The 24,956-nt window shown below is 40.7% G+C and overlaps 1 protein-coding gene across 1 annotated transcript; it reads right to left on the reverse strand.

Annotated features, from left to right (window-relative positions):
* Window positions 1-1,129: 1,129 nt before the first annotated feature.
* Window positions 1,130-5,981, reverse strand: LOC125309350 (patched domain-containing protein 3-like). The gene is made up of 4 exons (XM_048266180.1): window positions 5,051-5,981; window positions 4,449-4,576; window positions 3,934-4,079; window positions 1,130-3,732 (listed from the first exon to the last, which is right to left on the reverse strand). The coding sequence occupies exons 1-4, from the start codon at window positions 5,738-5,740 to the stop codon at window positions 2,072-2,074; spliced, it is 2,625 nt and encodes an 874-aa protein (XP_048122137.1). The 5' UTR covers window positions 5,741-5,981; the 3' UTR covers window positions 1,130-2,071.
* Window positions 5,982-24,956: the final 18,975 nt, after the last annotated feature.

Raw genomic sequence — 24,956 nt, forward strand, 5'->3', positions numbered from 1 at the left:
AGCGCCGCCTGTACTTCCTCGGGAAACTCAGGCGAGCAAGTGCTCCACCAGCCATCATGACCACATTCTACCGAGGCACCATTGAGAGCATCCTCTCCAGCTGTATCGCTGTGTGGGGCTGCACTGAATACAACAGGAAAGCCCTGCAGCATAGTGAACACAGCTGGAAGGATTATTGGTGCTTCACTCCCCTCCCTGAAGGACATTTACACCACCCACCTCACCCATAAGGCGACCAAAATTGTGAGTGATGCAAGTCACCCCGCTCACAATCTGTTTGATCTACTGCCCTCTGGGAAGAGGTACAGAAGCCTCGCGCCCCGACTACCAGACTCACCAACAGCTTCATACACCAAGCTGTAAGGATGCTGAACTCTCCCCTCCTCTCCCCCCCTCCACCCTCAGCTACATAACATCCTGGACATTGAACCCACAATGGCCGCCTGCACTACTCCACTTGCACACTTGAACACTTGCACACTTGTACACTTTACAACTTGGTGTTGTTGTCCTGAAAACACAACACTTCTGCTGCTCTTACATAACTTGCACCACTATGCCACTTTCTTTATTACTTAGGTCAAACAGAACTACCCAAGCCTTTTATTGGCCTGACTTTGCACTAGTATTTTATTGACTGTCTATGCACAATTTCAACCAAATTTTGCTGCTCTTATTTTTTCATTATTATATGTGCCCTCTTATTTACTTATTTACTTACTTTTTTGTTTACTTGAATGTTATGTTTGTCTGTGGACTTAAATTGGTAAAATATGTCTTGTCTTCACCGTGGGATAGTGAGAAACGTAATTTCGATCTCTTTGTATGTCTGGAACATGTGAAGAAATTGACAATAAAGCTGACTTTGACTTTGACTTTGACTTTGACTTTGATATGACACCAGTTCTCTTGTATCTTTTGCTGCCTCATCTCTATTGACATGATTATTTTATAAAGTCTTCAGAGATTATTAAAAAAAGGTCTTGCTGATCCCCTATAAGTGACCAGGCACTAGTCAGATTTTCAGACAGCATGTTGTTTTAGAAAAAGGTTCTTTTAAATTGGATAATGATCCCATCCCAAATGTAATTTCAGCAAATCTTTGTAGCCTAAAAATAGGTTAAAACGGTTGTTATTAATAATCATTTATTATCATGATTATTACCAGTTATACAGAATACAAAATCAAAACAGAATGTAGAAATGAGAGCTAAGGGAAGCCTACTGTACAGAGGATATTACTGAAATATTATTAAAATTGTGATAACACAACAGTGTGATTAATGTTAGCAATGTTATCACTCCATGCAGTGTAAAAAAGGTGAAGCATAAATCTGCATATTGAAGTTCAGGTGAAATATTGCAGAAAAGTAACAGCATATAATGCATGAGCGATAAGCTGATATGAATATGATATTATCACAAGTAGCTTTCTCCATGTTATAACTGAACTCTGTAAAAGCCTACATTCAACATTTCCATATATTGCTTAACAAAACACAGTTGCCACATTTTCTCTAGGAGCTCTGAGTGCATGGTTACATTTTTATTCTCCAATTCCTCTCTCTAGATTGTTAATCTAGAATCACTATTTACCATGAGGTGATGAAAGGTTTACATTGTTTAGGGACATATTTCTCTCTCGTATATGCCTTGCCCAAATTGTTCCTCTACTATACTTTGTCCTCAAGATCACATACCTTGTTCCTCCCCTATATTTGTTTCATGAATAGTCTCTGCACGTCTTTCCACATTCAATTATTATACCTCTGGACCGATGCTTGGGTCTTAAATATTAAGGATCCATACTGTGGTTACAAAATATTCAAATATTAGCTACCAAGACATAGAGCATAAATAAACTATATGACTGATATCAGCATTATTACAATTCTGTATATTGAACCAGTGTGTAGGCTACTGTAAAACCTACATATTCATATGGAATCTACATCACATTTCTAAGAAACTCTAATAAAAAATATATATGTATCTCCTATGTAAAGGTGACAGCATTGTAATATATCAATATTTCTGTTTCAGTGTCGATACATGATACTTTGCCACAATTTTATGGACAGTCGGGATCTGTTGTATAGTTTGAACGACTTTGGTTTGTGCTTTTCCCAGACATGGAAAATTGCCCAGTGTTACTACTTCTCCAATTTTGTCCATTACCAGTTTGGTCCTTTTTATCCCGTACGCTGCTTGAGTCACGACAGCACTCAAAAAATGTCAGGAATATGGGAATGAACATTATGCCATGGAGTGCGCCGAATGAGATGACCAGAAACATAATCTTGAAAAATGTCCTGAAAATGTAGCTCTTTGCTGCTGAGAGGACCACAACACCAGCAAGAGTAGAGACAGCTCCTTGTATAATTGGATACCCAAGGTTGTATATGGCGTCAACAGCTTTTTCATTAGCTGTTCTCTTTTCACTTGAGACAAAGGCGTAAGAAATGTGTGCAGAAAAGTCAACAGAAAAGCCGATGCAGATTACCAGGTTGATCATGGAGATGGAGTCTAAATTAACATCCCATAAAGCCATGAAACCAGCTACACCAACTATTACAGAGGCAATGGCAAAGGTCACCCACAGAGAACAGAGAGGGTGTGGAATCAACAGAAGAGAAATTACAAGCATGACCACAGTAGCAACTACAATATTTTGGATGGTATTGCTAACAATGACTGCATATTGATCATAGAAAATAAAGGCAGGATGGTAGACCATTAGATCCATGTTTTGGCCACAAGTGGGAGTTTTGTTTCTGAAAAAGTTCAACATATCCTTCTCATCAATTGCAGTTCTGATGTTTACTGTGGGGATAAATAGTCGGGAAGCCCGTATTTTATCATTGCAAATAAGAACATCCTGTGTCAAACCTGACCGTTGAAGATATGTGGGTAAATTTCCCATAAAACCCTTTTCATCTGCAAGATTTAATCCTAATGCATCTCCATGATTTATATAGTCTCTAAGCCAAGATATAGTCATGCTTTTGGCAACCATGTCGGATAATTCAAATTCATTCAGGCATGCGTCAAGGTTTTCACGAGCACTTTTCTCCCAATATTGGAAGTTTTTATCTTTAATAACTAACATGACAAAAGGGCCATACTCTGAGAAATATCTGTCTTCGTCATCATAGTAGCTAGCAACATACGAATCATCAGGTGCTAAATTTTTTAGATCAATCCCTTCCTGCATTTGCAAACAGCCATATATGCTACCGGCCAAATATCCTAAGTAGAGCAAAATAACAAACACTTTAGTCCAAGGCTTTGTCAGAAATGGACCATAGTACTTTCTAAAGAGGATATTAATGGGCATCTCCTCCTCTGCACCTGTCTCAGGATCATAAGCTCCTCCAACTGAGCAGGCATTGCCCTTGTTGTCTGGACTGGGAGCTTTAACCTTCCTGCATATGAGCCAGTGTCTATTGCTTCCCTCTCGTTGTCCGTTCAGTGCCAGAAAGGCACCAAAGAATGTGATGTTGTAGATGTAGCAGAAGAGGATGGCTGTGCCGGTGTACATGCAGAAGGACTGGACTGACCCAAAAGGGGTCATGAGGCCGATGTAAAACGCCAAGACGTCAGTGAGAGTGGTGATGGTGATGGAAACAGCAGCCTCCTTGTACGTCTCGGCCATGCGATCTTCCACCTTAGCTCTGACTTTTGTTTTCTGCCAGCATGAAATCATGATGAACATGTCATCCACACCAATACCTGTGGCAAGAGAGGGCAAACCAATTTGACAATGATGTAAAAGCTATGGACTACATCTATAAAGTAATTCAACCATAGAATATGATTGGGGGGGGTTATTATCTTTTCAGTGATGATCCCAAACCCCAGGAATTGTTAGATTCACTGTGCTGAGAAAAGCTTTGAAAGAAAAGAACATAAACTGGATGTCTTTTTGCACACCAAGAATGAGAAAGGGAGAAGACGCCACCGTCATCACGAATGGCATCCCACAGAAGAGCAGCAGTCCAAAACTGGTGAGCACCGCCAGGCCTGCAGACAGCACCCCGAAGGTGGCCACCCAGACCTTATTCCTCACACAGTCCAGCCTGAATGAGCACATGACACCATATGGTTAAACATGAATCTATACAGTCAGAAGTATTCACAAAGTTTACTCTTTCTGTTGACACAAAGGGGAAAACAGTAGGGGGAAATACTGTTGAAAGTGAATGATCGATTGGGTGTGTTGCTGTTATCATAATGTATGCACTGTTTCATAGAATTTCAAAGAGCGCTCATTTGAGAGGTTGAATATAATGAAATGACTTCAATAGTCAACACAACATATGTTTTCAGTAAACTGAAGTGATATATTATATCAACTGAACAGATTCACACACAGATATTCCATATAATATACGTAATCAAATAATCATTTACAGTGGAAACAACAATACATGATTTCAAAACAGTACCTCATACACGAAACTATGGAGACGGTAATGGCCAAAAAGTAAGTAATGGAGAACAGTGGTATCACTGTCTGTGGATTTGTTTCAAATTCCTCTGCCCGTGATATTGAAGTGAAATAGGAAACAGAGATCTGTAACAGCAAAAACATACATGCTAAGCAACTGAAAAAAGTTGTATTTGATCTTTGAAACATCTACAGTCTATATTATAATAGAGGAGAATACAGGCTGGGCTCAGCACGACTGAAATACCAAAAACATTTAATATCAACCTTATTGATGAGCTGTCTTAGATTATTTAGGAAACCATAATTTCAATGATAACCTAATGGATAAGGCCTGGCAAGGACATTTAATGGCATATGTATAATGTACAAATGTAATTTGGATTAAGATGGAGTTAAGTAGGTCCCAGCCTATTCCTAAGCCATTTTATTTAATTAATAGACAATAGCCTATATTTCCACATACATTTCTTACTCATTATAATGATGAAAGACGGTATATGCCTATTATGTCCTGAGGCATTGTATGCCTATTTCACAAAAATGCATGTTTCTCATGCTAGAGGCTGGTATGTCTTCTCTTGCTGTTTTTACACTTACCTTTTTGTCAGTTGCTTCTTCTTCTGACAAAGTCTGAATGAACTTATTCAACCAAAGGTCTGTTTCATTTTTCTTGTCCTCCGTTAAATAATAGAACATTCGTATTGCCTGCGCAGACTGAATGGTATTGTTCGAGTGTTTACTCACGCCGCCAATTACTGATCCTGTGAATTCTCCGTTGTGCCAAGGGAAATTAATCGTTGTGTTAACATTAATAAAGATGTTCATTATATCCAGAATCGGGTTTAACACACATTTTCCATTTTTCTTGGCACACAAGTCTGAAAATGTCAGCTTACTACCGTTTACTCTGATCTGTTTCACTTTGTGGTCTAACTTTACTAATTCTTCGAAAGCATTTAAGTTGAGAATGTTTGTTGGGTGCACAGCGATTAGTGAAGCAAATGTTCCCTCTGTGTAAAGCCTCAAACTAGAAAACTCTTCTCTTTGCGGAAAATGCTCTTTGATAAATGCTCTCTCCGCCTTAGCTGGACCGTTTTTTGGAGTGAATTGTTCTTCGATGTCGTTCGCCTCTCTGTCTTTTAGAAAATAAAACCCTGCACCAAGACCCGCTGATATTATCAGAGGTGAAATAAAGAACACCCATGGATATATACCGACGATACGTCCAAGTTTTTCAAATCCTTTTGCTAGCGGTTTCTCAACGCAATTTGTGTTGCATTTGGGCATTTTAAAGCCGGTATTTTTGGATGAATGCTACGCTATCCTCTGACTCAAGCAGTGCTGAACTGTAGTTCATCAGGCTTATAGCACAATAAGGTTTGGACAGATTGTAAGCTAATAACTCCAGTGAAACATTAACAGCAGGGCAGTGCAGAGACCTTTGGAGGGGCAGGTGCTTAAATTTCAAAAGGGGCACGAACACGATTAGGCCTGGCCTACTGGTTAGCGCTTCGGACTTCGAACCCCGACCAGTAGGCACGGCTGAAGTGCCCTTGAGCAAGGCAGCTAACCCATCAATGCTCCCCGAGCGCCGCTGTTGTTGCAGGCAGCTCACTGCGCCGGGATTAGTGTGTGCTTCACCTCACTGTGTGCTGAGTGTGTTTCACTAATTCACAGATTGGATAAATGCAGAGACCAAATATCCCTCACGGGATCAAAAGAGTATATATACTAGATGCTGCTTCCTTTTTTAGAAGATGCCTTATAGATAAGGGCCCTGAGGATTTTTTAGGGTTTACTGTATCTCAAAGGGACAACATTCCTTGGTAAAACATCAATGCATGTTCGTATTTGACAGCTCCGGAACCCAATTAGATATTATGATGCATAAATCTATCCTGATGATCCTTGTGATAAAAAAGACCTGGTGATGCTGATAAAACACTTCCCACAATCACTATCAACTACCTCATTTTTTTTTATATCCTCTCTATAAGACAATGGTATTTATGATCAGTTGATAGTGTTGTTGACAGCTTATAGGTGAAACATTATTGAATGTTCTCACAAAGACTGATAATATCATAAAACATCAGATATTCCACAATGAACTTGCTTCTTTGTTGCTATTGTCAGCGGCACCTCACATGGATTAAAAGTGTTTGCCAGTCAAACACAGGACGGCTGTTGAATGTTATTAACACTTTCCATATATGGGACACTAACATCTACACCAAAATGAGTAAAGTAGCACCGTTTCACCTTTTAAAATATGAGTTTCAAGTCTTGTTCATTTAGCATGCATTAAAGGTTGTATTAGCGATGGTGGGGTAACATCACTTCTGTTGGTGTTCAAACAAAACAGAGAGCTAGCTCGCTACTCCCTCCCGTGCAATTGAAACTCTCCTGAACGTGCATCTCGTCGGTTATTGGTTGGAACACTTTATTTTGCCTTTGAGTGGTTGGCAACACTTGTTGTTAGCAATTGTTTTTGTGTGCAGATCTCAGAGCCTAGGCTGCCTACAGAGACACGTTTTTTTGACGGCCTGCTTATGGGGTGGGCACTGGGCAGATAGCGTATCATTAGGAAAGATGGAAGTGAATGTGATCATTTATGTTTGGTCCTTTTTTTTGTCCTGCAATCGCTGATACAATCTTTAAGCATACTGGATAATGGGGTCGGTTTCAAAAATAATTTAAGGGTCACTAAGTTGTAGGTTGTAGGGTAGGCTCCTTACTTTTAGGCCTTTTTGAGTTTGCTGTGCATGTGTAGTGGTTGCTGATCCTGAGATTATCAAAGGCATTGAATGTATTTTAGTTGTAGTATTCACTGTGTTCTCCTGAAGGTGAGTACTTGCCCCCAACTTCCCTGCGTTCCCAATTAATGTTAATTTCGCTCCACCTAGCTCCACTCATCCATCTGGAACCGATCCATTGAAGTGTTGCTTCAGAAGGCTGGGCCTAATAAAAAATGCTTGCATATGATTGAATAAGCCACTTGTCCGTCATCTATTGACGTGCTACTTCAACCACACATCGAAGCCAACCCGTGACGCTAATAACAGACTCACAGTCGCTTCTACGCTATGTCACATCTATGAAACTCCGCCCTGCGGCCCTGATTGGCTAAACCATAAAGTTGGTTGGAGAAATCACTCTCAATGGAAGAGGTCCCAGATGGATGTGAGTGAAGCTAGGCGGAGCTAAGTGGAACGACATTCATCTGGCTAGGGTCAGGTTAAATTAATGTTGCCTCCAGGAGAAAACACCACTGCCTGAAACCCAGTTTGTGCTTAAATATATATTTTCCATTGAAATGCCTTTCCATGCTGCCCTAGATGGAGCCACGCTACTAGTGGAGTGAGCTACTAAACATTTAAGGGTGGGTCCCACCTGAGGCTTTGTACGCTAGAGTAATGGCCCCATCCAGCCAATGGGAGATCCTTTGTTTTGATGAGCCCCGTAGCAGATGTACAGAATTCGGTGTAAACACAGCACTCTCACCCAGGGGCGTCAGACTGGGGGTAAAAGTGGGACTGATTACCAGGGCCACAAGAGGGGAAAGACCCATTGAAAAGTTTGGAATACGAGCGGGGGGACATGGGGCCCATCAGGACTGCCTATGCATAGGGCCCAGGATCTTGTGCTGCCCCTGCTTTCACCTGGCAGAGGTTATGTAGCCAATGTTCCTCCTGCTGAACGTCAGGGTGAAAAGCAGGTAGTTCCTTCACTCTGCTTCTAAGGGCAGAGGGGAGCACCTTGGGCTGGTAAATTGGGTTGGATGAAGGACAATCTTTTGTGTCACTCGTAGTGAAGTGCATGCATACAGAGTTCACTGACAGGGCAGTTAAATCACTCACTCGCTTGACTGAAGTCAGGCCAAGGAGGAAGACCGTTTCCAGGAAAAGCATGTTTGAGCTCAATCTTGTTCAGTGGTGCAGATGACTTTAGACTAAGGACCTTACAATCAGATGATTTCTAGTTAAATGCACTTCCCAATGTACTTGCATGATGTCCAGTGCATGATTAAATGTACTTCCTGTTAATCAGATGCACTCTGTTTTACAGTATGTCTTAATTATTTTTGTTTTATGTACTTTATTATCTTTAAGCTATTGCCCTTTTATTTACCATTATTTAACATTCTTTGCAGTTGTTTTATAATCTCTCACTACTGCATGATGGGAGCTGACAGGCTACGGCTATCTGTAAACCGTAATTTGTAATTGGTTGTGCGGACTGCAAATAACTCAATGTTTCCAAGCACACAACACCCATAGACTCTCTCATAACCAAACACGGCGTCCGTTCCCTTCAAATGGTATTTTCTCTGTATTTTTCCTCTGTAACAAATTCACTACAATTATTTCCACATAATAAAATCCCATTGGTATCTTAATGTTCTGCAATACCACTGAACAAAACTGCAACACAATCAGACCTAAATTAAACTTTTACATGTTTATGGCTATTGATCATTTCAATGATTGGAGAAAATGAGGACGATGTGTTATCGGTTTTCTGGTCTTGGTGTCTCTCAGACATATCCGCATGAATGAAGGAACACCACATTCAGATGAACCTCTAAAAGACTAAATTGTTGGTCTTGCTGGACAAATAAACCTTACATTACAATATCACTTTCAAAATCTCTGTTGTGTGGTTGTTAGAAACCTCGGTGTCATGATTAATAACAAACTAGCTTTTTCTGACTAAGCTGACTTTGTTACCCAAATACACTTTGCTCGTGACATTTTGCATTAGGGTTAATAAGTTAAAGGCCATAGTTAACTGAATACCAACACAGGCCATGTTTGTCTGACACCTTGGCAACTGTAACACCCTTCTAGTGGGTCTCCCGGCTTGTACAGGGAAACCAGATGATCCAGAACACTCTGGCTCTCCTCTTGGTATAGCCAGTGACAATATGTTTAATGTTTGTTTGTAATGTTGTTTATTAGCCACTGTGAACTGGGTTGGAAATCCCCTACCTACAGCACAAGGAAGTTGTCACCTCTCGCGTGTATCTGAAATCTTACAGTTTACAAAAACACTGATGAGACACTGTCTAGTAATTAAGAGATATAGCTGTTTTTGGTGATATAGGTGACAATGTTGTGTTGGGATTGGATGCAATTTTCCAAGGGGTGAGAAAAATAAAAATATTTACATATCTTATCTTTTTGAGATCATTTAGATTCATTTAAAATGTTATATGTGCTTAGAAATGGCTTCATTATTGCCATGGGCGTCGGAGGCATTCTGAAAGTGGGTGGGCATTTCAGCGGGTGGTTTGGGGGTCTTCCCCCCCAAATTTTTTTTTGGACTAGACGCAATTTTCTGAATCCTGGTACATTTTAACAGGTTATTTAGATACTTCTATATAACAAGTTAACGGTGGGCCGTTAACTTTTTGTGCCAGTCTGAATGTCGTGAGCTTAAAGATATATTCCTTCTGAAGTTCATTTGCTGCGCCCTCGCAGCACTTCAGCAGCCTACGTGTAGAACGGTCACGTAGGAGTATAAAAACAAAATACCACTTAATTCGGGTTAAAATGCATTAGAGCGCGTTACTGAAGTTTGTCCCGAGTAAAATATTTACCAATTTTTTTGTAATGCCTTACATTAGCCTACCACGTTACAGCAAATTAGGCCTACATTATGCCACTTGTAACGTGTTACTCCCAACACTGTATACTGACTTAAGACCCTTTCCAGCAGCTGGGTCTCCAACACGTCGCTCTCAAGCTCAGTCGCTTGCCACCTTGCCAGAGCTTGCCAGAGCCTCTCGAATACAAGCCTGCCGCAAATAAAGGCCTGTGCTTTGTCTTAAGACCCTGGCCATAATTTGAGTCTTAGATGGCTGTAGTTAGTGACATGATGCTGTTAATGGGGAGTTTTATGTAGCCTAGCGTAAATCTATAGGTTTTTATTTATTTGGCGTGCCTATTTATTTATTTGGCGGCTTTTTTCCTTATCAAAAGTGAGGGGGATGACCCTTGAGGATGAGAGGGATGAGGGGGATGATGGGAGAATTCAATGACAATGAAGCACTAAACAGATGCTGAAAACAGCACTGGTATTTCGCATGGCAAAAGTGGGGGGGTCCAAACTAACAATTTTAAAAAGTCGTATAATGGCTCAGACGCCCATGACCATGCCTAAGAGACAAACACTTTAAGACTTAGGGCTCTATTTTGCACTAAGGGCGTTTCAGCGAAAAGAGAGGGCGTGTTCCGGCGCAAACTGTCCCAGTTGATATTTTGCAGTTTCAGAAAACAATACCACCACAGGAACCTCCTGGTCTAAAGTCAGTGGCGCAAATTTAGATGCTATTTTAAGGGCGCATGCATGGCCACAGGCCTGCAGGAATGAATGCTATGCACACCGATCTACAGACACCCTGTGCACAGATACATTTAAAGCCTTGATAATATTTGTCCGTTTCCCGGGTTTGTTCGTGCATTGGTCAACTAAAAATGTAGTAGCCTACTGTATATAGTACATCTACATGCAATATCTTTACAACAACAACAACGCCTAATTACGACTTATTAATTTGGACAACTTTATAGAGCCCTATAAAGGCTAAAGTTACCTTTAGTTTTGTTCCAATTTACCGTTGTGTATGGCTTTTAATGTAACGGGTAGATCAAGCGTACTACATGTCCCAAGATCCCTGCCTATGCTCCGCCTTCACCTGGCTGCGAGGCTTACCTGACGTAGGGCATTCGTCTTTTTAAATTAATGACCCCGCGAAAGCTCACCTGTGCTGTCTTGCTGGGAGAATTGTTTGGTGTCGGCGTTTGGTGTCTGCTTTCTCGTTGCTGTCCCTCCGAACTCATCCTTTGTGTCGTTTCAGTCAACGCGTCTTTGGTATGTGTTACTTATTTTATCAGTATAAACAGACATTCACACTGGCGGGATGTTAATCCTGGTAATCACAACTAGTATTGCAGTATTGCTTTACCTCTGTCGTGGTGACTGATTCAGTGACGCATACAGTGGGCAGTGCTTCGACTTGGCCAGCTTCACTCGCGGTCCGCGCGTGGGATCACGCGGTATCACGCGACTTTAATTTGTATTTTTCCAGTGAGATGCTGCAACAACCCAAACAACCGGTAGATGGCTCAAGTGAGCAGGGTGTCTCTAAAAAGAAATGGAGCCTGGAAAACCCTACACAGACTTCACTACAGACTTTAGCAGACTAGTTTAGAAATAATGTAATAGCCAGAAATATGCCTGCCCTGCCCCAATAAAGAAATATTTGGTTAACTGCAGTGAATCCGTTTGCAGGCCGTGAGACGCAGGACAAATTAAACATTCTGGTTTTCTCCGAAAGTGCAACGATGATAGACAGACATCATTTGGACAAAATATAGAGTATTAACCTCAGTTGCTCAGCCAAATGCCTTCCTGTTACGTCCTGTTATCAATGGAGTTACAGGCGATAAAAACGATTTTTGATAAGTTTACTTCATTAGGGACTGTTCGTTATTTATTTAAGGGGCTACGGAGGAGTTTTGGGAGCATTAGTCCAAAAAAAGACGTGACCCTCCTCGCCAGCAATACATTTTTCTATGACCCTCCAAAGTGATTATGAAAAAATCACTGTCAACTTTTTTCCGGTTTATCGCCTACTGTATTTTAACGTTTTCACATATTTGGCCATAAGCCGTTTATCATAGGCTATCACGAAAACCAAACTACAAAGGCGAACACTTTAACAGGGGAATTAATTGGGCATGAATCATGCTGAACGCTATTTCGCTACCTTAGAATAATAAGGTTCTATCTGCGTTTTGAGTAGGTACAACCGGGGCGATTGAAACGGGGAAGAATGAAACATTCGGTTTTCTCCGAAAGTGCAACGATGATGGACAGTCAACATTTGGACAAAACATGGAGCATATTAACCTCCGTTGCTCAGCCAAATGCCTTCCTGTTACGTCCTGGTATCCACCGGAGTTAAGCGATAAGCGATTTTTTGATGGTCACAAGTTTACTTCATTAGCGGTTTATTTTTTTGGATTATTAAAGAGTGTTTTTTTTTTTTTTTTTTGACTTCGTGCTTATTCAGTAGAGCATTTAGTGCTCTCCCCAATCCCAGACGTTCACATTGCATGTTTGTTTGTAATGGATGCAACCGCGAGATAGGCTATGCGTTTGACAATGAGTTGTTAACAGAACCAAGACATATAGCCCAGCAGCAATCTAGGGACTGATCGTTATTTATTGAAGGGGCCACCGGAGGAATTTTGAGTGCTTCAGTTGGAAGTTGCATGACCCTCTCTTGCCTGCTAGAAATTGTTCAATGACCCTCCGACAGAATTGTTAAAAAAGACATGACCCTCCCCTGCCAATTGTCTTCCGCCCACAGCCACAGCCACACACTTTTGTGATATCATTCTTAAATCAATCTTTCCCGTGAGCTTGCATGCTACCAGTCCTTCCTTTTCAAATGTGTTGCGCCTGTTTGCACAATTTCACAAATAATCATATGTGATTAATAGTATGACAAATAATCCCTGTGCACGGGGACCCGAAACAATGCATGCCAACTTTTTTTTTCCGTGTTTATCACGTATTTTAACTTTCCCCTGTCTTGCCGTTTTAATGTTTTCCGTAGAATATCCCATATTTTAATACTCTCATAACAGCCCTGCCATCGGGCCTGTCTCTGTGTTGCCCTGTTGCTACCCCTGCCCTTCCAACGAAACAGATGTCTTCAAATCATCGTTTTCCTTGCTTGAAGGCTTAACTTAGAGTGATGTTAACCTATTTAAGTTTAACGGTGCTGATTGTCGGAGAGCACGATTCATTAAGCTTGCATGTTCGGCCTTATGTCTCGTACACCTGAGGCTACTCAGCTGCAAGAGAAATAATTTCCGTTTGTATGTTCACTGCAAGTTGGCCTACCATAACTTACCAACTCTGCACTGTAGACTGGCTATTTATATTTTTCTGTGAAATAAGCAAATGTATTTGTTCAACTTTATGAAGCAGAATTACGCATAGGGTACTTGGAACATAATACATTTGACAAAGGACAGATGAATGTTGCTAGTGACAAAATATTAACTTTCAGTGTTTTACAATGTCTTTGTCATGGGGAAGTGTTTTCCCCCATGCATTTATTCTAGGTTACTGTCAGTGACTGACGCGAGAGAAGTGGGGTCTGTGTTGTGTTGTGTTGCGTTGCGTTAATTTATTTTCATTGGGCACACCGTGCCGTCCACAGCTCTTCAGTTCTGACAAAGCCAAAATTACTCCTTTTGAAACAATGGAGTGCAGGAAGCGCGTTTGTATGGTTATATTGCTTGACGGGGGGGGTGTCCCAAGCAGCTTTCAGCCATAAGGCTACTTTGAGAACATTTCAATTCACCCGACACTAATATTCAAAATGTTGAAAACTATTTCGGCATAGCCTATAAAGCAGTTTAATTAAATAGAATGTTAGTTGTAAACAAACGAGCTACTTGGTGAGGCTTGGCCTCACAGATGCTTCGTGCCTTAGATGGCAGGAAAAAATCTTCACGATAGGCCTATTAACTAACCACCCGATTCCACGTTGGCTGGGGGAGGGGGGCCATCAGACAATTGTGCCCAGTTAATCCGGCCCTTCCCCAAAAAAAAATCACACCTTCCCCACCTCTGACAGCTTAAAAGAAGTCAAGAGGACTCCTTACTCACAGACCTATTCACAAACCTGCGGTTTTGAAATCCTATGCAGCTACAGGAGCTTCCAATCGCTGAGGAAGCAATTTTGCATTATTAGGCATAACTAACATGCAATAACGCCAACAACAACAACCAAAACTAGGCTAATCATTGTCAACATGTAAATTAAATGTAACATTATTGTGAATCAAATTAAAATGTTCTCTTTTGCAAACGTAGGCATAGTAACAGAATAATTTAATAATGTTACAAAGATACTACATCAATCCGTATGTTTCATTGGGCTACTAGGCTATTTGTTTTGCCTTGATTCATTTAGGCTAGGCCTTTTATTCAAGGGCCGTATTCACAAAGAATTTTAAGGCTAAAAGTAGCTCCTAACTGGCGAATTTAGGAGCAACTCCTAAAAAATAATGGGCGTGTCACTCCTAACTTTAGGACTCTAATTTTTTCACAAAAAAAGTAATTCACGAAGCATTTTAGACCTAAAAGTAGCACCTAAGTCTGGGACAGCTTAAGTCGAGAGGGACTCCTAACTCACTAAGACCTATTCATAAACAGCTTTTTTTGTGGCATTTTACGTTCGCGATGTTTTGAAATAGCCTATGCTAACAGGAGCTTCCAATCATGAGGGAACAATTTTGCATTCATAAAAGGGATGCAATAACGCCACCAACAACAACCAAAACTACTCATTGTTAACATGTAAATGAAATGTAACGTTTCATTGTGAATCAAATTAAAATCTACTAGCTACTGCATCAATCCATAGGCCTATGTTTCATTAGGCTACTAAGCTATTTGTTTTGCCTTACTCTTTATTCATTTAGGCTAGGCCTTTTTATTCAGTTATTAATAATCTTCCGTCCTTCGCACTACTTGTGTAGCGCACGCATTCTCCGACCTGTCACCTGTCAGTCATCATCGGAAGAGAGGTGTTTGGAATTCCCGCGTTACAATCGTCAGCCAATCAAGGTGGTCACTTCAGTCAAGCTCGTGCATGAGTAATGACGTCATCCATAGCCACGAAGACTCACTCCTAGTTTAGGAGTTGTCTGAAAGGCTTTGTGAATAACTTTTAAGAGAAAACTCCAATCTAAAATCTTTAAGTGCGATTTAGGAGTAGCCTACTCCTAGTAGTAAGATAAAAGCCTTTGTGAACAGCCTACGGCCCCAGTTATTCATCATCTTCCGTCCTTGTGTAGCGCACGCATTCTGAGACCCGTCACTCATCATCGTAAGGGAGGTGTTTGGAATCATGCCCGCCAGCCCGCGTTACAATCATCAGCCAATCAGCCAATCAAGGTGGTCACGCTTGCCCATTTACCCAAATTAATGGTCGAATATTACTAATGATCATTGTTATTTAAGAACATACAGTGTGCGTAGGGTACCAAAAACATCTTGCTCGTAAAAAAGCATCATAACGCACATTCTGGCGGGTCTGTTATTTACTGTAGGCTGCGCAAACCACATGCCTTTATTTTGGGCAAGCATTCATTCATTCATTCAACCTTTATTTATTCTCGGAGGGTCATTGAGGGAAGCCCTCATTTTCAATGAAGCCGAAATTACAGAAGCGAAGCAAAGCGCTCCACAAACAAGACAACATTCGAGGCCTTCTGTTGAAGAATTTTATATAAAGTCTGCACTGACAGTAATCCTCCTGCCCCTGATAGGCCTACCACAGCTGAGGATAGTGTGGAATGTTCAAGTAATAACACAATCCAATGTGTGTCTCAATTGTCCCCCGCTGACCACCTCACACATTCAGCCCCGCTGACCACCTCACAAAAATGTAGGCATGGGGACATGATTAAGTAGGTTATCCAACTGTCGTGTGTTAAATTATTGTGATTACGAGCCAGTGGTTTTCAAACATTATGCGTGACTCGGACATCTAACTAAATGCAACAGGCTCATATCGTCCTCGCATTCGCAAAATGAGAACCAGTGTTTTGTCAAATTGCAAATAGCTATTCGTTTTAACCATTTTTTTATGATAGTAGCCTACAAAAAGCACTTCATACTATCTTAATCTTGGAATATGGGGAGGGAAGTGGCGCGTCTGCAGTCAGCCAAATATGAATGTAATTCTGCGGCATAAAGCAGATGTAATTGTTTATTGTACAGAAAAAAAAAAAAGACATGTCAAGCAGTCAATTGACTACATTGCAGTCAAGAAGTAGGGCAAATTAATTTACGAAACTAAAACGTGGGTCATAGTTGTCTAAGCCTCTATTGCGTAGCCTGTTAAAAACGTCGCCAGATAGTATTAAATCGGCAACAACATTGTTTTCTGCAGAAGCCTACCCAAGGCTACAGATTAATTCTGAACAGTTATTTCTCTACTGGCTCAATTATCACACCACTGTTTTGATTTGCGTAGTTGCGTTAACCCCAACACTGACAATAATGTAGACAGCAAATTTCGATTTCGATTTTCGTGTAGTCAAGCCTTAAGCCATACCCAAGTAGCCTAAATCGAGGTAATGTTTAATTATGCATGATTTATTTTGTTATTGAATTCGTAGGCTGGGATTACTCTCTGCAACAATTATGTAAGGGACGGCAGGCAGAGCAAGCGTGTACAGTGGCAGAGCGGACGCACAGTGGCTGAAAGTGGTACTAAAGCTTCACGCAGCTTCACGCCGCGTAATGCGCGAATGAAGTGGTCATTTGAAAGCAATGCCCACTGTAGCTTTATTCCACGTTGTATTTTGTTGCAGCTCAACCGTGTGTTTTTGCAACTAGCGACTGCGGTTGTGCCGGTAGCGCGACTCATCTCTGTAGGCTACGGCCTGGCTGTCTTACTGTGGTGATCCTAAGTTCCCGAACCTGGAGGTGTGCCGTTTCTCCGCACCCTCGAACGTCACCATAAAGCGGTCAATCACTGTTTTCCCCTGGCCACTTTGTAACAGTGCACCCAAAGGTTGTTATTTTGTTTTGTGTAAAATTGTATGTTTTGTTTGGGTTTTCTTTGTGTAGCTCTACTGTATAGTTGTCCTGCTCTTTTGTGTTTATGGGTCGAGTCACCTGTCCGTGATATCCAGACCTGACCTCTTCAATTATCCCCCTCCCCCTGCATTAGCCTATTCACAGTGTGTGTGTGTGCATACATCAGCTTGCCCATTTCGGGGTGTATTACACTAGTTATAGTATCAAGAAGTTACTGGGTTCATTGGGTGCCCATTTTGGGGTGTATCACCATTGTGAGTAGAAAAGTAATTTTTCCCATTTTTTCCCATAGACCCCTCTCCCCTGTGTTCAGTCTGGGTACTACGCCTTATGCCTCCACTTCGTTGTGGTTGGCCTGATACCCGCATCCGCCCCTCAGCAGTGGCTATAGTAGAGAGCTGCCCCGTTTTGTTTTGTTTCCCTTGCCTGCCACTAGGGTGGGAAATGTCTTTCTTATTTTCTTTACAATGTTTGAATGTCTGTGTGGGGTGCCTGTTACTGTCTAATTATTGTGAGAAAATCAACCCCCAGAACCTTGAAAATAATAGTGGTTGCAAATAAAATCTATTTTTGTATTTTGGTAAATCAGCCTCTGTCTAGTCATTCAGTTGTCTACCCTAGGCGGGACATTCTGTTACTAAGGCAAAGTTACATTAACATTGTGTGCGCTTTAACATCAGCCTATAAGCATTATTCCAGTATTCCAGCTGCGCTAAGGTTTTGACAAGGACCACAATTTTGCATACCTTGTTGTAGCCCATCTGAAATAACTCCCAAGCTTTGCTATGTTCCCTCTATCCTTTCGTTGTTTTCAAAAAACGTTTTATATCCATGATGGCCTTGAAGTCTTGAGTTTGTGAATTCGCTTAAATAAGCTTATTATGTGCTGTTAACCAGCAACCATAGACAGTAAAAGAAAGCAGCAACCAGCCTTGGCTACAATTTCTGTAGTTGCTGCGTCCATTCATCGTTATTCTCTCTCCTGCTCAAACAAAAGTTGTGCGTGCATTAAGTTGATTATAACGTGTTTACAAAATCTACTTTACATAAAATATTGTAAATAGCCTATTGTCATGCAATTAATGGGATACTGTGCAGAGTTGGAAAGGTCAACTTGGAAACTGTTTCTGTTGCCTGATGGTAAGGTACAGCCGTAGCTTACACCTGCAGGAGCGCTTGCTTGGGCGCCTGTGCACAGGGATGGATTACTGCACGGGCGTACCGGGCCCAGGCCCAGGGGCCCAAGGGGTCAGGGGGCCCTGAAGCCCAAGCCTTTGCATGGAATCATTGCCTTAATATCAACAAATCAGGATGTAGGCTATGAATCTGATTGAATTTAGTATTGGCCATCCCCAAAATGCACCAGAATACAGGAAATCACATCAAACAAATTAAAACATTTCTGGGGGAGGAGCCCCAACCCCCCCCCCATCCCCATATCACGACAATAAGTGGGGGCCCTTAATACATCTGGGCCCAGAGGCCCGAAAGTTCATAATCCGCCCCTGCCTGTGCACTTTGCTTCTCTCATCTATACGACGCAGTTCCCATTTCTCCAAATCATACATAATTACAAGGACAAATATTGCTACACGAGGGAAATCAGTGTGGTGTCCGATGTGAAAAAATAGGTATAAATCTAGCGTACACATTTCCACGAATCACGGATGTGTTGATGACATAAATTAGGACATATTAGAGGACTTAATGAGACGTGATGTTGAACAGCATGCCACTGCCATTTAATCCAAATGCCCCAGCAGCAGCACGGGAGAGGAGAGCTTATCTGACAGATCTGCATTGTCTATACTCTATAGTGAGGTAGATTGCAAAAATATCGCCATGCATTTGTAACCTGCGTTGTGTTAAACCTGCGCGATTCAGCCCTGCACACGCCCGGACTCCACCCCGCGAACAGCAGCACCTCGGATCGGGAGGCGAGCGCGCTAACAATTGAGCCAATAGCCCAGGCTACTGGCTCGCATGCCAGCAGCACTCTTGAGGCGTCGGGGAGTGAGGTTTACCAACGTTCCACAAGCACAGCTAAGCTAGCTGGCATCCGTTACACATTCATAACCTCGTGATTCAGTGAGAGTGATCTCAAAACATCGGAAAGTGACATTTCTGTATTACATTTTGTCAAGAGGAAAAATCAATAGCAAACTGTTCCCAACTGACTATAGCGCTGTGAACCGTTCCTGACTGCTCCTGGCAATTCCACCATCATAATAGCAATCCGCTATGGAACAAGCGTGCCTGTTGTTAAAGGGAATGTGAGATGACGCTCTGATTGGTTTATTGCACGTTACACCCATGATTAATGTAGCTACTTCAGACCACCCCATTTTAGATTTGCGTTGGGCGCAAAAGTCATGATCCCGCAGGTAAAATAGAAACAGCGCCCAAGATCCGCCCACAAAGCGATTTGCGAAAAGTCAATTGCGCTAAAGTGCAAGATATATAGTCTTTTATCTTTTCATTGACACTGAAAAAAGGCTGTCTTTCACTGCCACTGTCAGATACGAATACAATGCTATCCAAACAACCATTCTGTAATAATCTCACACATTGACCACTGTAAGACACTTCTAATGAGTCTCCCAGCTTCTACAGTGGAACTTTTACAGATGATCCAAAACAGGGCAATGCATCTGCTTTTCAATCAGCCAACATAGGCACATTGATGCCACTGCTCATTGATCTCCACTGGCTATCTACAGTGGCCCGCATCAAATTTAAGTCATCAATGCTTGCCTTCAATGTAATTTCTGGGTCTGCCAGTGGGGTTTTTCCCCACTGACCTAAACCTACTCGAGTAAAAGTAAAAAAGTACTTTGTTATGAAACTACTCAAATTACAAGTTACTTTTCATTTTTGTATTGATGTGCTTGGATCAGTGAAAAAGACATAACAGGCCCTATTTTGGTGATCTAAAACACATGATTACTTGCGGATAGCTTAAATACATTTAGGGGTTTGTCCAGTCCACACTCGGGGTGGTTTTGAACGTCAGGCACCTGGTGCAAAAACCAGGCGCCTGGTGCTTAAACCAATCAGAATGACACCTGTCATTCCCTTTAGAAGCAAGCACTGCAACTTCAAACAGCACATCTGTATTTTGATAGTCAGTGGCGCATTTCAAGGAATCAAATTGAAACACAACTACCAAAGTAGGGAGAGAGAGAGAGAGGGAGAATGGTAGAGGGAGATGATAGCTGGAACAAGTTACCAACTATTACATTTTGGTTAAGCAATCTACAAAATCCCATACAATAATTGCTGCATATAATCAGCAAGTTACATTGTGTTGTCAACCCTTCCTGAAGCATACATTCTACTAGTTATACCAGGGTCTCCAACCTTTTTAGGATTGAGGGCTACCTGAAGGATCCAAAATCATAGGGCTACTCATTTGAAACAAACAGACCCTCACTCCTTTTTTGCGAGGGTGATCCTCCTAAATAATAGACCCATGTGATTTTTACATTTAAGTTATCAATATTATGTAGGCCTATGAGCCTTTCTATATTAAGCAACTGTATTTTCATCTGATTCTTCAATACATCAATATCAATATGCAACACTGACCGTTTTTGTTCAGTTAGTTCAATTCAAAGTTTCCATGAGGAATCTGATTTAATTTTTTAAACGAAAAAAGCCATCTTTAATGCAATTAATAATGTAGATTACAAATAGCATGCCCACCATTCATATTTCAGAGGTTGTTTAAGTTCTGATTTCAGTGAACAATTCGGTTGTAACATTCAATAGCAATCACCAACACCATTATAACTTAGGAAGACGCCTTATTGCACATCGGAAATCTCTCCATGATCTGACAGTCCTATTGGTATGCCACAAGATTTTCAACGCTATTGCTACACCAGTAGGCTACGGAGGAGAAATGGCCCGTGACCTAAAGCAATTGTTTTTCAGTCCTTGAACAATCATGCACGAACCGTACGGACACGGAATAGCCACAGAACTTTTGCAGAGATATGCTTGCATTGGCTACACCAGATGAGCAAGCTAATATAGCCAATATTACAGATGCATGGCCTACAATTAAATATCCACAATGGAGGATGTTTTAGAGCGTGATCTGAAGGCGACTTGTTGGCTATTTTTAGAAAGTGCGATGTGGGCGCCGTAAAGGCATCCCGCAGGCTACATGGTGCCCGCGGGCACCCTTTTTGGAGACCCCTGAGTTATGTCAACAATATAATAGCCTTTGTATACAATAGCCTTTGTTTCAGTCGAATACAGCTAGTACTAGCTCGCTAAGTAGCACTACGAGAACCACTGATAGAAAATAATACCTCAACATTTTGAAGGCTGATATTGTTATGCTTAGGCTGACACATTCCTTTCATTATACGGTTGTCTCCCTTCCTTAGCATGGGACGGAACAGTGTTGCAGATGTGGCCAGACGTTGACCATGGGAGTGGGGGCTGCTTTTGGTAGTAGGCTACTAACGTTCATCTCTGCATCCATGGCGTTTCTAGTCCTCAGTACCAACGTAACGGCCGACTAAACTTCTCTGCTGTGTAACAATGTTGCAACCCTAGGGAGGGCGCCACGCTAACGATGTATGCTTGTATTCCAGTCAAAGAAGATATGTGTAGCCTACTTCTATCGAAATACTCATTTTAATGAAGGCCCAATGGGAAATGTAATTGAGTAAAGAGTACAATTCTAGTACAAATATTTACTCGAGTAAGAGTAAAATTACAGCCTTAAAAAAGGAACGTGGAAAGTATTTGTTACCCGAAAAAAGTACTTTTTTTACTCATTTGCGTTACTTGTAACGCGTTACTACCCACCACTGGTTGGCGCCTTGTACGGCAGTCTTCGCCATCAGTGTGTGAGTGTGATTGGGTGAATGTGAGGCATGACATTGTAGCTTTGAGTGCTCGGAGGAGTGGAAAAGTACTGTATAAATGTTGTCCATTTACCATTTTTCAAGAAAGTTGATTAAACAATTAAAGGACATTACCCCCACAGGCATAAAACCTGCTGCAATATAGTAAGTTCAAATACAGAGAGCTTCTTACAAAAAAAAATAATATATAATATAATATAATATAATATAATATAATATATATATATATATATATATATATATATATATATATATATATATATTATAAGAACGGTTTATATCACATTCTTCGTTAAGACCATGGGGAGACATTGTATTTAAATAATAAATCCAAAAAGTTTCCCTTTTTGGGGAATTTACCATTTACCATATGAGAGTTGTGCTTCAGTGAACCCTAAAGACATGGTCTTAGAACCACTTATAAGAATACACCTTATCGGAAACATAGCCTTGGTTTACTGTTCAACAATTGTGTCGGTAACACTAATATCTACACACTATGAAGCATTTGTTAAGCATTTGTAAACTACTTTTTTCATAATTTCTAAAGCATTGTTCCAACATTAATTTCCATCAGTAAGGTTTATGTTTCAGGACAGTTTTGGGTCAAAAGGTCACCTGCACCTGGCGTGTGTTTTAGGACTACCTGTCTGTCAATAAAAGTCTTTTATTTCCTTAATACAACTGTCCGTTGTCATTGTATCCATGGAATGTAATGTTAAATAGACTTGGTTGTTCATTAGCCACTATGGGCACAAGCACAAGGAAGTTAACACCCCTCCTGTGTAGGCTACATCTGAAATTAACCTATTCCAAGTCATAAATGCTTGCCTAGTGAGTTCAAGGTCTACCAGTGGGGTTTTCTGAGAGTAATAAATAGCAGAAATGATCTGTACTTCCTCCAAGAACAGATTTCTATCAGTTATCACAAGGCTGAGCCTAAAGTTTACTGTCTGCTAGGCATATCTGTTATTTGTTTTTATCTTTCAGCTCACACTACCTCAGTAGTAAACTATGTGACTGTTTCCATGGGGACTTTGAATTTGATATCCTTTGACTAGAAGAGTGCCATAAACATACTGGTGCATTCAAGTCAACCTGATCCCTACAGAATTATATTGTCTTCCAAGTACACATATGAGAGTTGCACCTCAGTGAACCCTAAAGCGATGGTTTTAGAAATACTCATAGAAGAAGATACACCATATGAGAAACATACCCTTTATTTATTGTACAGTGTCTTTTGTGTTAACTTTTTACATATCTTCCATCCTTAGAACTTCAACAAGAGGGTAACGCAAAGCTCATCACTGTCAGTTTAATTTGTCCTGGGAATATTTCACGTTTTCTGACCAATCAAACCAGTGAAATTCTTCATAGGGGCAAGGCAGTTCTTTCCATTGTGCAGACATGAGTACTTTGCATCACTTAGCTATGAAATACAACTTGAATTAATTTAATTATTATAGTCTTAGCATTGCATTACACTTTGCTGCTACTCTCTTATTTTCAGTGTGATCCTCGCTTCAGAGCAATATAAAACGTAAAGTCGATGATTCAATTTACAGTAGAATATTCACTTACTTAACCCTCTATACCCCAGTGGAATTCTACAACAATGCTTCAGATTCCTGGGAATTTTAAGAGAAAAGGGCAATTTGAGAAACATTTTAAATAACCAAGAATAACTAAAAATCTAATGAAAAGTGTCAATTGTAAGTTTCTTTCAGTTTAAAGATTAGAAATTGCTCTTTCAAATGATATATGATCCATTAAAAATTATATATTCATGTTTCCCATAGACAGCCATAGGCCTACTCACTTACAGTCTCAAAGTTTTTCACTAACAAAAAGTTATAAATATGGTTCACATATTTCTGTATTAGAAGCTGGGAAACACGATACTATATGAGTACTGATTTCATTGAAATAGACTGGCATATCTTGCACTTATTTGGGATTTAGCTGGACAGTGAGCCTTACAGCTAAAAAAATGATGAGGATATGAACTAACGTAGGCCATGAAGCATAGCGTATGAAATCGTGACTCATTTGATAAGCATGTCACCAACAACAGGGACTGTTAATCCTGACATGGATTTACGTTTTGTTTTATATGCACATCATGTTATATAATTTATCTAAACTTGATCAGTTGATGATAATGAACCTGTTGCACTCTTTCACTAACCTTCAACCTATCCTCAACCTATCCTGTGCTAACATAACGAGTCTCAGACTAGCGTCACATCAGTGAAGGTAGCAAATTAGCAGGCTTTTTTGTAATCACGAAGATGACGAGACATTGGCCTACTTGTATACAAATACATTTTCCTGACATCCATAAGCAGAAAACACAACGGTGGTTCCCGCTTTGGTTATTAGTCAACAAAAACTCATTTAGAGAGACATACATAAGTAGTAGTTTGCAATAACTATCTGTAAGTGGGATAACGATAATGTTAGCTTTACTGTACATGCCAGAAAGGGGTAATGTTAATGTTATGTGTTAAGATATAACTGCAAATAAACCTGGCATGGGTTTATCATAAACTTTATTGTTAATTAGGCCATGACCCATCATTGAATTATGCCTATATTTTGCTGGTGCTAGCTAAACTCAAACTGACTTTCACAGTGACAGCCATACAATGTTTTTATGCCAGAGAGGCAGCTAAGTCAGTCATGACAAACGGGAGGATGCTAACGTTAAATTTATTACACTTTCATGTTTTTATTTTGTCATTTTCTTACATCAATATGATCGTCACTTACATCAAAACATGGTGGATGCACATCAATACCATCTCATCTAATGAGAAAAGACGCGGACGCTTGTTAGAAGCCATAACTCCAGAGGCACCGTAAGTCCTCAGCCGGTCAGTCAACAGGCTAAACTCAAAAATACCGGAGAAATGTCAATAGCGACCTAGCCATTTAAGTGTGTCAAAATAAAAGTCTGGTGTTTATTTATCCACTAA

Source organism: Alosa alosa, chromosome 16, assembly GCF_017589495.1.
Source record: "Alosa alosa isolate M-15738 ecotype Scorff River chromosome 16, AALO_Geno_1.1, whole genome shotgun sequence".
Taxonomy (NCBI): Eukaryota; Metazoa; Chordata; class Actinopteri; order Clupeiformes; family Clupeidae; genus Alosa; species Alosa alosa.